The 14,528-nt window shown below is 40.3% G+C and overlaps 2 protein-coding genes and 1 long non-coding RNA gene across 4 annotated transcripts in view; 1 reads left to right on the top strand and 2 right to left on the bottom strand.

Annotated features, from left to right (window-relative positions):
• The window catches only part of LOC115113670 (uncharacterized), an 18,859-nt gene extending 4,331 nt beyond the window's left edge, over nucleotides 1-14,528 (top strand). The window contains exons 1-2 of one of the 2 annotated variants that reach the window (XR_003861127.2): nucleotides 12,590-13,066; nucleotides 13,920-14,528. This is a non-coding gene — a long non-coding RNA (uncharacterized LOC115113670). Of the gene's footprint in view, nucleotides 1-12,589; nucleotides 13,067-13,919 lie in introns of those variants that run through there. The other variant, XR_003861126.2, reaches the window with a different exon arrangement.
• dnaaf4 (dynein axonemal assembly factor 4) lies at nucleotides 458-4,251 on the bottom strand. The gene is made up of 9 exons (XM_029641582.2): nucleotides 4,056-4,251; nucleotides 3,730-3,877; nucleotides 2,867-3,000; nucleotides 2,573-2,789; nucleotides 2,328-2,473; nucleotides 1,752-1,861; nucleotides 1,509-1,662; nucleotides 1,284-1,389; nucleotides 458-696 (listed from the first exon to the last, which is right to left on the bottom strand). The coding sequence occupies exons 1-9, from the start codon at nucleotides 4,176-4,178 to the stop codon at nucleotides 584-586; spliced, it is 1,251 nt and encodes a 416-aa protein (XP_029497442.2). The 5' UTR covers nucleotides 4,179-4,251; the 3' UTR covers nucleotides 458-583.
• LOC115113666 (pygopus homolog 1-like) lies at nucleotides 8,331-13,217 on the bottom strand. Its single transcript, XM_029641581.2, has 3 exons — nucleotides 13,044-13,217; nucleotides 11,518-11,603; nucleotides 8,331-11,260 (listed from the first exon to the last, which is right to left on the bottom strand). The coding sequence occupies exons 1-3, from the start codon at nucleotides 13,090-13,092 to the stop codon at nucleotides 10,058-10,060; spliced, it is 1,338 nt and encodes a 445-aa protein (XP_029497441.2). The 5' UTR covers nucleotides 13,093-13,217; the 3' UTR covers nucleotides 8,331-10,057.

The raw sequence follows: 14,528 nt of genomic DNA, 5'->3' as shown, positions 1-14,528 counted from the left end.
AAAGCCTCAAAGCCCCCTCTACAAGACCACCTCAAGTGACTATGGAATTAGATCTCCAACATTTGAATCATCACCCTGTACCTACCACCCACTTTCACAAAGATTCACAGAAGACCTTGGGAACTGTGGGATGTTACGTGACAACTCCTTCAATACAAGTCTTGATCGAAGCAGGGTATATGACTGCCCTAATTTGCAAAACACTATCTGATTTGATTGACATGGTATAACATTGTCTTGGTGTTGATTAAACTACCTGGTGGACCTTCACTCCATTGACAATGATTGGTGTCCTGAAAATGCATTTTTGCTGTACATTTAAGTTCTACAATATGCATGTTGTATCATTCTACTTACACACAAAGTAAAGCATAGTTTTACTTGCACTTATGTTATTTGTGACATACAGAAACACACTAATAGCTGGTTACAATAATAGCTGGTTACGTAAAGCAAGTTACAATGTTTGACTTTTTTATTGTATCACTATAAACACATTAGGCTACACTGAACAGGTGGGCTATCAGCATTCATTGTAGTGTTCCTCATTGCAAAAATATATATGAATGTATTAAAAAATATATCATTCAGGACAGGGTGCACTCCCTTGGATGATTTGTCTGATTTTGTGTGTGTCAGCTTGTAGAGTTTCATTTTGAGGATCAATCGTCAAAGCAGCCTGGTAATCTTGAAGACCTATGAAAATATTACCAAGAGAGAAAAAAAGTTTAGCTGACTGCACCGGCCATGGTAGGCATAGGCTGCTAAACCAGCTATCCCTACTTCCTAGCCTAGGATATCCACAGCTGCATTATTTCAGTCACAAGGCCAGACGGCTTGTCATTCAGGGCAGAACAAACTAAATAATCTACTTTTTAGCCAGCAGAGGTCAGTGTTAGAGGGTAAAGTACAAAACACCCATCTCTGGGGCTACAGTACATCATCTTTACATTGTTTTTATTTTATTTAACTAGGCAAGTCAGTTAAGAACAAATTCTATTTACAATTACAGCCTACACCGGCCAAACCCGGACAACGCTGGGCCAATTGTGCGCTGCCCTATGGGACTCCCAATCCTGGCCGGTTGTGATACAGCCTGGATTTGAACCAGGGTGTCTGTAGTGACACCTCTAGCACTGAGATGCAGTGTATTGTGCAAAGTATTCTCTTTTTTGCATTTCACTTGTCCAAGTATGAATAACAATGAGGTCTAAAACTAAAATAGAACGTGCAAAAGGGGAGCCATAAAGCTTGAGAAATGCCCTAGTTGATGTTGCACAGACCTTCAGTATAGAGCTCCAGTTCACAAAAAGCTGTGCCTCGTCTTACATGAGCTCTTGTTCTGGCACCTGCATTGCCAGCCACAGGTGGCGTCAACAGATCAAGTGCCTGCAATGAAAGATTGTGTGTATGAAGAAACATTGTAATGTCATGTTCTATACAACAATCTCTTTTACCAATGCTGTTGAGTAAAAGGAAACATTTACACAAGGAAGATGAATACTGACCCAAGAGGAATCCTCAATAGCTTTATGAAGATTCCTTAGTTTCAAGTGACAAGCAGCACGGTTTGAATACATGGCAGGAATCTTTCTGTTAAGCTTTATGGCAAGGCTGTAAGCATTGATCGCAGCCAAGTAGTTACCTGTTGCAAACAATTTGCTGAAAAACATGGAGGGAAGACATTTAATATGAACGCTATGCTTCATTGTTCTTATGATCACTGAATTTGACAAAATTAGCCTACTTACTCTCCTTTCTCCTTTAACCAGTCAGGGTTCCTCTCTTCTTCTGTCAGGTCCTTCAGCTCTGCCAGGTTTACATTTATTGCCCTTCTGGCCTCAGCCTGCTTCTGAAGCCACTGTTTCAAAAGAACACATTCATATGATTGGGTTGGCTTGATAAAATGTTTTTTTATTTTTTTTAAATGAAACCACATGATGCTACCTCCCAATATGGAACCGAGAATGGACAAACGCATTCCGTGCCCATAGCTTAAAGTAAAGACAAAGCAATCAATACCCATACTTAAAGGGAAATTCCACCACTTTTCATTGTCTCCGGCAGAATACCAGCATTTACATATGTGAAAATGGTGCGTTTAAGTTAAAATTTTATACCCGACGTCATAATCAAAAGTGAAAACATTTTAAAAACAGTGATTTTCAAACTGCGATTCCCAGTGACGTGGGGAGAAAGAATATACCTTCCCTCTGGCAAAAAACTCGATGCAGGTTTTGAAAATTCTTTTAATCCTACCCTGTGATGTCACAGAGAAGCAAAACTGGTTAATACTTGAAAGTGGAAAGGGAAAAATGAGTTTACACCTCTTCCTCCTCTGGTACTCTTGATTCTCGTAGAGCCGTGGGAAACACTCGTGGTGTGAACTTGATTTGAATGTTGCCTGTGGATCTTGGAGCTGGCAAATCCACCTGTTTTTTCTTGCTGATTGATTGATCACTGTTTTTCTGATCTATGTAAGAAACAAGCAGATGATATTCAGAATACTCAACCAATCAACAAACTTATGATTGCAGAGTGTACAATTCGATTGTACCAGAGTTTTATTTACCATGCTTGACCTTGCATTGGTCTGATGTTCTGGGTACATGTATCTTTTCCGATTTGCTTTGTTTGTCAACCTTGATTCTCTGACTTTGTAGCTTTAGTTGGGCCTCCTCCTCTGCTATTTGCCTCTGCTTCAGTTTCCATGCCTCCAACTGTGTTGTTGCTTTCTCACATTCATCATCCTTCATTTTCTGGATCTTGGCTCTCCCCTCTTCTTCAAGCTGAAAATATTAAATAACTGAAAATTAAGATGTATTCTTGCACAAATTTCAGAGAATATATTTTACAAGTGTATCACCTTCATCATGGTCTCCAGTGCATATTTTCTTTCTTCTTGTGTTTTCGTGGCTTTGGCTTTCGACTCAGCAGCAAGCTTTGCCTGGGCTTTCAAGAGTGCTCTTTCCCTGATCTCTCTCGATTTGTCTTTGTCATCTAAAACAGATAAATGAATGACTTAAATGTAAATGTAATAAACACACACACACTAACAAGAGCCTTATATCTTCTTTGCGTAATAATACCAATCAGGATCAAATGTAATACATACAATTAAGTTGTAAAATACTGTGACTACTTTGCATAATGTATTGCAGCTACTTTATACCCATGTCCATGGCGTTGTTGAATAGTTGTTTCTGTTTGGCTTTAAGGGCATTCTAGAGCGTGCATTATTTCCCTATAAGGCACACGGTATATCAGCAGGGTAGAATTCAATGGCTTTAGTTCATTCTTACAAGTTCTATGTTTTGAGCTGCTTTTGAGAGTAAAAGTAGAATTGAAAACATTATTGGCATTGCTGAATTCGATTTCAATAATAGCATGCTAGGACTTATGGTTTGGTTAGCTAAACTAGCAAGTCTGTTTGTTTAGTTACCAAGGCAACTACTGTAGCTAGCCTATCTAGTAAACTTGCTAGCTACTTCAGTGGATGTTGAACACATTTCCAGCAAAAGTATAGCCATGGTATAAAGGGGATATCAACTCGGGGCTCTGAATGCGTTCACTGGAAAATAATGCAACTCCATGGAAGGTTTATTTCACTCTGCTAGCGCGTCTTCCATGTCATTTCATTTATTATTTTCAAATACATAGCCCCTCGTCGATTATCGCTTCCATAGCTCATTAGACTAATATCTATATTGCTGTTAGCTAATGACTTACTGTTATTAATCACAAGGTGCTCCCACAGTCTCTCCTCCTTTTTCTGCAATGTGAAAACTGCAACTCCATTTCCAATTTTTGCTGTGCTTTTGTCATCATCTATCGGCTCAGACAGGAAGGCTTCAAATAAAAACGGGGGGAAATGTACCTAAATGAAGGAGGCAAATCAAATAAAAATGGTGGGGAAATGTACCTCAAATGAAGGAGGCAAACCAAAGCAAACTGATTACCAAAGCAATTGCCCATCTACTACTGTTGTTAACATTTAGGTAGGTACTAGTTAACTTTAGCTAGTTAGCTTTAGGGTGTTTCCAAAAAACTTTTACCTTCACATATTCGTCTGTGGAAAATATATCTACTTTCCCAACCTTTACTCCTTTTAATGGTATATTTATGTAAACAATCGTTTCTGTCTGTGTCCATGTGTAATCTTTGACAATCAAAGGCATTTCAAACAGATTTATAGTTAACTTTGATTTGCTAAATTGCTATGAGTGTGTGGTGGTAGCTACAACTTTGGCAGTTGCCAAGGAAGAAGTAAAGTTGTTTCCGCGAACGATTGGTGTACTTCCTGTTTCAAAGTTTATCTCCTGTTAAAGGGCCACTGCCAGGCCAACCTGCTTTCAGATCCTAGAGCCCAGCTGAACTTGAAGGGTTGAAGCAAAGAATATCTGACAGTTCTAAATGTTCTGATATCGTGTTCCTAGTGCTCTAATGGGCTATTTTTTAAGGTCTGTTTTGAAGGTGTAAATCTGAGAGCCCAACATTTTCACACATGAAAGCGAAGACACGATTTCAAAGTTGTATTTATTAAAATAAGTTTTGCAATAAAATCTTTGTTAATTTAGAAAAGGAGTTTGTGGCATTTGTAATATTAGTGCATACATTCATTATAAAGAACAAAATACAAAACAAATTAACAAATGAAGCTTTAGGTCATTGAAGAAATTAAACCATATTGTTCATGTTACAGAGGCTCATATCTAATCTATTACCAGACCTCGCAATTGAGCCCTGTTTGCCATTTTGTTTTTATACCTCTGCACATTTTTCATAAAACCACAATCAAATTGTTGTAACTATGAGTGAAATTAACATTTGAGATCATGTACCGGTACATTCAATATCCTAAAGGTAATATAATCAGGTGCTCATTTGAAAATGATATCCTTTTTTGTGGCCAATCGATGTGGGAAAATACAAATACTTAATGTGCATGTACAATGAACATACAGGTTATTCATACATTACATACTAATAAACATTTGAAAATGTCAAGAAAATAAGGCATCTTGTGTGAAAAAATGAGCTTGAAAATCAAGCTAACTGCACTTTGCAAACAACGAGATATGTAAGTGGAGTTGTTATTCTGTAAGGAATGTACTTATGAAATAACATTTTGGAACATGACCATTTTTGTGTTAAATTTAACCATTCTCAATTCATTAGGAATTGGGTAATAATATATTATTCCTATAAACATTATCAATATTTTGATCACACAATATTCAGCCTTGTCACAAACGGCTAATAAATTAACAGTCAACAACAAACAAATGCATTTTTTTCACTTGATGTATTTAAGCAAAATATCTAAAAGTGATGATGTATTAAAACAATTGTAAGGCTGTTGATCCTGATGTTAGCACTGAATCAACAGTAAATATTAACTGCTTGTTCGTAGCAGAAAAAAAAAAAAAAAGTAAGCAAACATTGATACAATTACATTATACAAAATTGAGCACAGTACTATTCACAATGCCACATTGAGTAGTTTAAAAAGTTGAGTAGTTTTGATCAGTAGTTTTGATTTGGTTTATAGAAGATTTAGATTTTTGTTTTTAAATGACTGACCATATAAAAACTAATCTCTGAACAATATCAACATTTATGTCTGATGGGCCGAAGCCTAACTTGAGCAATGTACTCCCATAGAAAGTAGGCGGGATATATTTATTATAAACTCAAACATCCCCTCACTGTCAACTGTGTTTATTTTCAGAAAACTTAACATGTGTAAATATTTGTGAGACATAAACTGAACAAGTTCCACAGACATGTGACTAACAGAAATGGAATAATGTGTCCCTGAACAAAGGGGGGGGGGTCAAAATCAAAAGTAACAGTCAGTATCTGTTGTGGCCACCAGCTGCTTTAAGTACTGCAGTGCATCTCATCATGGACTGCACCAGATTTGCCAGTTCTTGCTGTGAGATGTTACCCCACTCTTCCACCAAGGCACCTGCAAGTTCCCGGACATTTCTGGGGGGAATGGCCCTAGCCCGCACTCTCCCATCCAACAGGTCCCAGATGTGCTCAATGGGATTGAGATCTGGGCTCTTCACTGGCCATGGCAGAACACTGACATTCCTGTCTTGCAGGAAATCACGCACAGAACAGGCAGTATGGCTGGTGGCATTGTCATGCTGGAGGGTCATGTCAGGATGAGCCTGCAGAAAGGGTACCACATGAGGAAGGAGGATGTCTTCCCTGTAACACACAGCGTTGAGATTGCCTGCAATGACAACAAGCTCAGTCCGATGATGCTGTGACACACCGCCCGAGACCATGACGGACCTTCCACCTCCAAATCGATCCCTCTCCAGAGTACAGGCCTCGGTGTAACACTCATTCCTTCGACGATAAACGCGAATCCGACCATCACCCCTGGTGAGACAAAACCGTCCTGTCTGGTCCAGCGACGGTGGGACTGTGCCCATAGGTGACGTTGTTGCCGGTGATGTCTGGTGAGGACCTGCCTTACAACAGGCCTATAAGCTCTCAGTCCAGACTCTCTCGGGCTATTACGGACAGTCTGAGTAATGATGGAGGGATTGTGCGTTCCTGGTGTAACTTGGCAGTTGTTGTTGCCATCCTGTACCTGTCCCGCAGGTGTGATGTTCAGATGTACCGATCCTGAGCAGGTGTTGTTACACGTGGTCTGCCACTGCGAGGACGATCAGCTGTCCGTCCTGTCTCCCTGTAGTGCTGTCACAGTACGGACATTGCAATTTATTGCCCTGGCCAAATCTGCAGTCCTCATGCCTCTTTGCAGCATGCCTAAGGCACGTTCACACAAATGAGCAGGGACCCTGGGCATCTTTCTTTTGGTGTTTTTCAGAGTCAGTAGAAAGTCCTCTTTAGTGTCCTAAGTTTTCATAACTGTGACCTTAATTGCCTACCCTCTGTAAGCTGCAAACAATTTGAAAATATACACTGCTCAAAAAAATAAAGGGAACACTAAAATAACACATCCTAGATCTGAATGAATGAAATATTTTTATTAAATACTTTTTTCTTTACACAGTTGAATGTGCTGACAACAAAATCACACAAAAATTATCAATGGAAATCAAATTGATCAACCCATGGAGGTCTGGATTTGGAGTCCCACTCAAAATGAAAGTGGAAAACCACACTACAGGCTGATCCAACTTTGATGTAATGTCCTTAAAACAAGTCAAAATGAGGCTCAGTAGTGTGCGTGGCCTCCACGTGCCTGTATGACCTCCCTACAACACCTGGGCATGCTCCTGATGAGGTGGCGGATGGTCTCCTGAGGTATCTCCTCCCAGACCTGGACTAAAGCATCCGCCAACTCCTGGACAGTCTGTGGTGCAACGTGGCGTTGGTGGATGGAGCGAGACATGATGTCCCAGATGTGGTCAATTGGATTCAGGTCTGGGGAATGGGCGGGCCAGTCCATAGCATCAATGCCTTCCTCTTGCAGGAACTGCTGACACACTCCAGCCACATGAGGTCTAGCAAAAAAAAAAATTAGGAGGAACCCAGGGCGCCAGTGGCGAATTTGCTAATCTTGGTGTTCTCTGGCAAATGCCAAACGTCCTGCATGGTGTTGGGCTGTAAGCACAACCCCCACCTGGGGACGTCGGACCCTCATACCACCCTCATGGAGTCTGTTTCTGACAAATTTGAGCAGACACATGCACATTTGTGGCCTGCTGGAGGTCATTTTGCAGGGCTCTGGCAGTGCTCCTCTTGCTCCTCCTTGCACAAAGGCGGAGGTAGCAGTCCCTGCTGCTGGGTTGTTGCCCTCCTACGGCCTCCTCCACGTCTCCTGATGTACTGGCCTGTCTCCTGGTAGCGCCTCCATGCTCTGGACACTACGCTGGCAGACACAGCAAACCTTCTTGCCACTGCTCGCATTGATGTGCCATCATGGATGAGCTGCACTACCTGAGCCACTTGTGTGGGTTGTAGACTCCGTCTCATGCTACCACTAGAGTGAAAGCACTGCCAGCATTCAAAAGTGACCAAAACATCAGCCAGGAAGCATAGGAACTGTGAAGTGGTACGTAGTCACCACCTGCAGAACCACTGCTTTATTGGGGGTGTCTTGCTAATTGCCTATAACTTCCACCTGTTGTCTATCCCATTTGCACAACAGCATGTGACATTTATTGTCAATCAGTGTTGCTTCCTAAGTGGACAGTTTGATTTCATAGAAGTGTGATTGACTTGGAGTTACATTGTGTTGTTTAAGTGTTCCCTTTATTTTTTTGAGCAGTGTATTTAGTTTACTTTAAGCTACTTCTAAAACTGCCTTCCCTATTTGCAAAAATGGAAGCCATGCTTGAAACTATATTTTGACAAAAGTTTATTTTGAACCAAGGTTATTTTCCCTTTATGCAGTAAGCATGTCTCTTAGTACTAATTATCATATTATTTGACCTTTCCAAAATGAAAACAAAATATAAAGAAATGTTGATTTAAATGCATCATGTTCGCGCAAAAATAATACAATTAAAGCAAAGTGCACACATACTAAAAACATTTTGAGCATTATACATGTCTTTTATATAATAGGTTAATTTAAATGAGATTAATCTGTATACTGTTTTACAAAGTAACTTCATTAAGGCTCTAAATACATTCAATATCAACAGTTTAAAAAACATACATGGCTCGTTCCACAAAATGAGTGCCTTTTGCATCCCTTTGGTATTTTACGTAGAAATTGTGCATCAATATTGAATTTTAAAAGCCTGTTATATTCAAAGGTGTGCCCTTTAATATAGACCACATGGAGAATTGAACAAAACAGATTTTTTTATATGAATGAAGACTTGCTAAAGTGCCAAAATTCTGCATTTTGACATGTTCCTCCGTGCACTCTGACTTCCAAGAAAAATTTAACCCACAAAACCCTAAGATTTATCCAAGTTTAAACCATCATTGTAAAGCCCTAGTTATTTTATTTGCTTTGACAAAGTCATTTTATGAAGATTATTTAATGTGATTGGTGAATCATTTTAAGGTAAAAACACAACAACCTGGCATTCATTTTAAGGTCAACCCTGTTATGTGAACTGAACTTTTGTTTTAATATTGTGAAACGATTCCTTTAAAAAAAAGGAAAAGAAACATTGAACATCTAATAGTCAAATCCTATTGTAAAATCAGGTGAGCTGGTTCTACTCTTTTTGGCCATTTTCTGGTGTTCTGTGGGAGCATAACACGAGCATAACACGTTAACCCTGTTACCCATAGATAGATTAAACAGGCTAATTTTTGGGGAACATTTATACTTTTTCTTAAAAGCTTGCATTCAATTGCCCCTCCCTGTTGCACACACAACTTCCATTTCCACTGTCACGAGGGGATTTATGTCTGATTTAAGATGACATCTTCAACCCTGTTACTTTTAAACTGTTTTTTTTCTTCTCAACAAATTATACACCTCAAAAGGCATCGAATTGGTGGAACGACCCACATGTATCGAATCATTTATACAAAATGTATCAGATCCAATTCTGATTGTATAGCATACAGTACAGGTGTATGGCTTTGGAACACCACTCCAGCTGTGACTATCAACGTTTTGGGAAACAATCATACTGCTCAAAATCTGTCAAACAATAACAGCAGTTGAAAAAAATATATGATTAAAACGTTGAATACGTTTGCATCCGTCAATCAGTTAACCTTTCCGGATAGCTTACTCATACTGATGTTATAATAACTTATATAAACCATAGGCCAGGAAAGTTGAGCGAAACAGTAAGGACCTTGTTAAGAGAATGACATTATTGTGGTCAACATGGCCAATGGTACCTGCCCAAAAATAGGGAATACATATGACATTAAAGAGAACTTCAGTCTAGCTCTTGCATCGGTCTAAGCAGGGGACAGACACTGCTATTCAAATTATACCAAATCTCAAATAAAACAAAATGGTAAAAATGTAACCCTTCGTAAACCCTACATAAAAACGTAAGGAAAAATCACCAACAAAGGAAGTATAGCAAAGGAAATAGTATAACCAGTATATTAATAATGTTACTGATGGCCCATATTCATGACCATATCACTCGCTGTTAACTGTTGGCTGCTGCCCTGCTGGCTGCCCTGTTATCTCCTTTGTTCTATGGAGCTGTGCCCCTTTCTCCTCCATGCAGATGTCACAGCCCCACACGGCCGACACCTCTGCTGTCAACAGGTTATAAGCTGTCTCAGTCATTCCAGTACAAACCCTGTGGAACCATTTTTGACATGAGGCCTCACACAGGATAGCTTCCTGGTCATCATTCACTTCATTCAGGCATATTCCACATGGAAACACAGGCTCTGTGGAGGAGTGGCTAGGCCTGTTGGGATGCATCAGTGTCTTATTGATGACCACACCACCACCTCCATTGCTTCTACTCCGCTCCAGGGGGGCTGCCTCCATGTGCCTGCCTGACTGTGGGGACTTCTTCAGAGAATCATTATTGGGATGGATGATGCCGTTGATTTTCTCTGTGGTGTTAGGCTGACTTGCACCCTGACAGACCAGGGCGCCTCTATTCTTTGATTTCAGGTCGACAGAGTTTTTCTGACCCATGATCTCCTCTGAGCCATGGCTTCGTTTCCGTGGAGATGTATTCTGGGATGTACTTTTGCTTGACACCACCTCACTCATGTCCTGTTTAGGTGTGGGTGTATTGGACTGGGCAAAGCTGTTGTTTTGTTGCTGCCGAATAAAACCGGGACTAGAGTCCATGCCGGGTCGGGGAGGTGGATTCCCAATTGGGATGACTGCTGATCTAAAGCTCGGGCCCATGTCAGGAGAAGTGCTTTGGGTCACATTATGCAGATGCACCTGATTTAAGTTGCCACGGGGACCTGGTCTGAAAGATTGACTGGGTGGAAGTGGCATGATACTGTTGTTGTTGTTTAATGGTGGATGGTTACCATAATTGGGATTTTCATGGTAACCATAGTTAAAGCCGGGGGGTCGATTGAACCCCATGCCCATTTGATTCTGGGCAAAAGGGTGGAGCTGGTTTCGTATCTGGTAGGGACCCCTGTAAGAAGAGGGCATCCTATTGGGCATGAGGTGGTCCATCCTGGGCGGGCCATAGCCACTGCAGCCAGGGTAGTGCGGGTTGCCAAAATATGGGTTCCCAGAGGACAGAGGCTTGAAAGATGGTGTGTTGTAGTTGTCATCAAAAGGATTGGCAGCCACTAGGTGGTCGGCACTTCGGTTTGGTGATGGAGCATACTCAGATAGGGGAGCGAAGAAAGGAGCCTGGGAACACACATGAAAAGGCAATGATAAAGGTAGTTGTTACAGAACTATGTAAGCAGCATCAAACACTTGACTATCAACAGCCATTCAGAAAACTTCTCAAAAGTTTGATGAATAATTGAGCAGCATATTAGTTTTGTCTTGAAATAACATTGTTTGACTGAATGAGTTTGGTTAATATTGGAAACCACAAGATTTTTGACCTATACAAAGAAAAGGAATCTCAGAAAGTTAGACTATTGACTATTGTATTTTACCTGTGCGTTCGACTTGCACTTTTTCTTGTCTGGGCTATCCAGCAGAGCACCCGGCCCTCCTAGATCATCAAGCCCACCATCTCCACCTGAGAAGGAAAACCACACAAAATGTTATACAGCCATATAAAATGCAGGTTTCCCATTAAACTACAAGGCACACTTTTCACTCTGACAGACATTGTATAGAAAACTTACTTGTGGCATGCCAATATGTTGAACAACACAGAACTTGTTTAATTTTCTCATGAATGGCTTATTGCCTACACCTTTGTGAAGTCCATGTGCAAGCAATGTCAGGATTAAATTATAAGAAAGGCTGGCTGCACACTATTTTCATGTAGTTTAACCAAATTTCAATGGTCCAATCTTCTCCATTGAGAATAATCTAAAATGTTTGGCAGCTTGCTGCCCCTATCACGTTGTCCAAGTTGCCCCTATGATATGTGGCAAGCTGTAAACTCATGTAACCTAAGTATGGTATAGTCAGTATACTTGGTAACCAGAACGAAATTACCAGTATTCAGCAGTAGCCTCTCTTCCTCTCCAGGGTATATTACCACAATAGATCAATACAGTAGAACTCTGTAACTCACCCCTTTAAAGTAGTGTACTAAATAGGCAATATGATGCCATTTGGGGCCTAACCCTGGTCTATAGAGTTCCTGACAGCCTCCCAGTCTTCATACACAGTCGATAACCAACATCCTCCTAAAGGCTCCTCAAGGATGCAAAGGTACATTAAAGGCTCAATCACAAAGACGTGTTGGATTGCTATGCCACTACAATGGCTGGTATCTATTATCTACTGGGTTGGGGGGGGGGTCATACTGGCCTGGTATCTGTTATCTACTGGGTCTGGGGGGTCATACTGGGCTCTTATCTATTAGCCTATACACAGCTCTGTAAATATGTAACAGTTTTTCAATGCTATTAAAACCACCCAAATCTTTTCATTTGGTGGGCTAGTTTGTGTAATAGTTATAAAAAAATAGCAAAACAGTAGGCTAGCTCTTGTATGATAGCCTACAGTAGACTACTGGCGCATGTGATGAATGATCATCAATGTTTTCAATTTCTGTAGCCTATATCTTGTTGTTATAAATAAATAGGGCCTACAGTTTATGCAACATAATTTGTCCCACAGAGGTAAAACAGACAGTCGGTTAACTAAATGCACTTCATATATCGTTCACGGCAATAAGAAAACCTCAGCTGGCTACATTAAAAAAAACTTCGTGGCAGTTCCAAATTTGCGAACACATTCCGATAGTGAAAGTTTTGTTGAACTTTCCACGTCAGCAAGGTAAATTAGATTTGGATAGTTTACGATATTTTTTTTTCAACTGAAAATGCCAGCGCTGTCTATTTATTTTGAGTTTCATTCAATACTTCAAAGGCCTTGAGGTAGGCCGATAATCTCCTTCAACGTCGTAATTATGGTCGAGACTTGTGTGCAGCGTGTCGTGCCCCCACAGACAGCAACATACCACGCGCAGGAAGGGAAAAATATCGAAAACGCGCATTACCTCGGGTTCTTTTGAGCGAGAAGGTATCTTTATCCTGTTCTTTTGACATTACAGAGCTTCTTACATGACTTAAACGTGCATAATTGTGCTGAAAAGGTAACAGTACCCGACCGCTCTCTCCCCCCAGGAGCAATCACAACTATCTGTGTGACGAGGATAGCTGCAATCGCTTGCAAAGTTTGGGAGGAGCAGACAAATTCAACTTCATGATATCATGTGTCACGCTGGGAAATTATTGTTAACATTGTATCATTGTCACATATTTCTCCACGTGGCACATGACTGGAACTTGTAAAGCACGGTTAATATTAGATTTTGACAAACGGAACCTTTGTGTGACAGCACAGAGACCCCTCCACATTGGCATGTTGAATGTGTCTGCACTGCCGCTCCGTCAGAAGTGTCGGTGTATTGTGATGAACCGCCGATGTAATGATTCGACTGGGGCGGAAGCTATTTAGTGGCAATATCGGTCTGTCTAATAACTGTTTATTTTAAGTTTATTACATACTTACCACTCTCTTTGGATGAGTTTTGCGCTATTCATTTTCTTAAGCGTTATCTCCTTAGTCATGATGAATTGCAGCCTAATAGGCCTAACTTCTCTACACACTTCAACAGTTGTTTTTACTGTAGGAATAGGCTACAGTATTTACAGAAAGCAAAATGTTATACTAAATTGAAATAATAAAGTTGTTGTTTAGGCTACACTATAGATTTTTTTGTTTCTTTTTCACAGCCATCTATGGACACCATTTTTTTTGGTAGGTTACAGATCTCTCCAAACAGAGGCTCTACTGTCATGCACATGGGGTTAAACAATCCATGTATTGACCTTTCTCATCCATTAACAGTAATTAACTGCTGCTTTTTCAGATAAGGGAAGACCAATGATTGGATGGAATGTAATAACTGAATATAACTGAAGATAATGCCAGAGGGGCCTTTAACTGACTACAAGAGGAAGCCTTCAATCTTTGGCCCCAAATGTCCGGTGAGGAAGACAACCATTGTCACAAAATGGACCAAAGGACATGACCTTACAAGTGCCCTCCAGGGTCTGTGTACGTTTTGTTATTTTGATTTCCGAGTGAAAATGGAGAGTGAAAAACAACATCAAGTTATTTTCTCACAATGTAAATTATTGTGTGGATTATAATTAACTGACAGTGTTGTAAGGGTTGATGCCTTTTTTGTTAGGGCAAATCAAGTCTGACATTTTAATGTAGAAATTACAAACTTTAGAAGCCTTTTTTAAACCTTGAATACATTGCAAGTTTGCATTTTCTGCTGTGCAGGACATTTCCTGCAACAACAGGCTGATCAAATTAAGATCCTACACCTGTATACATTTATAGATGTAGGCCAATTGTCGTAGCAAAAGCCGCGTTCACAATTGAAGAGAATAGCACCCGTCTGCCTTTCAGTCAGCAGGAAAGGATGTTGATGAGCTATAAACCATATCAATAAAAAGGCTTATTTTAA

This window comes from Oncorhynchus nerka, linkage group LG28 (assembly GCF_034236695.1).
Source record: "Oncorhynchus nerka isolate Pitt River linkage group LG28, Oner_Uvic_2.0, whole genome shotgun sequence".
Taxonomy (NCBI): Eukaryota; Metazoa; Chordata; class Actinopteri; order Salmoniformes; family Salmonidae; genus Oncorhynchus; species Oncorhynchus nerka.
This window is presented reverse-complemented; position numbering and strand designations above follow the sequence as displayed.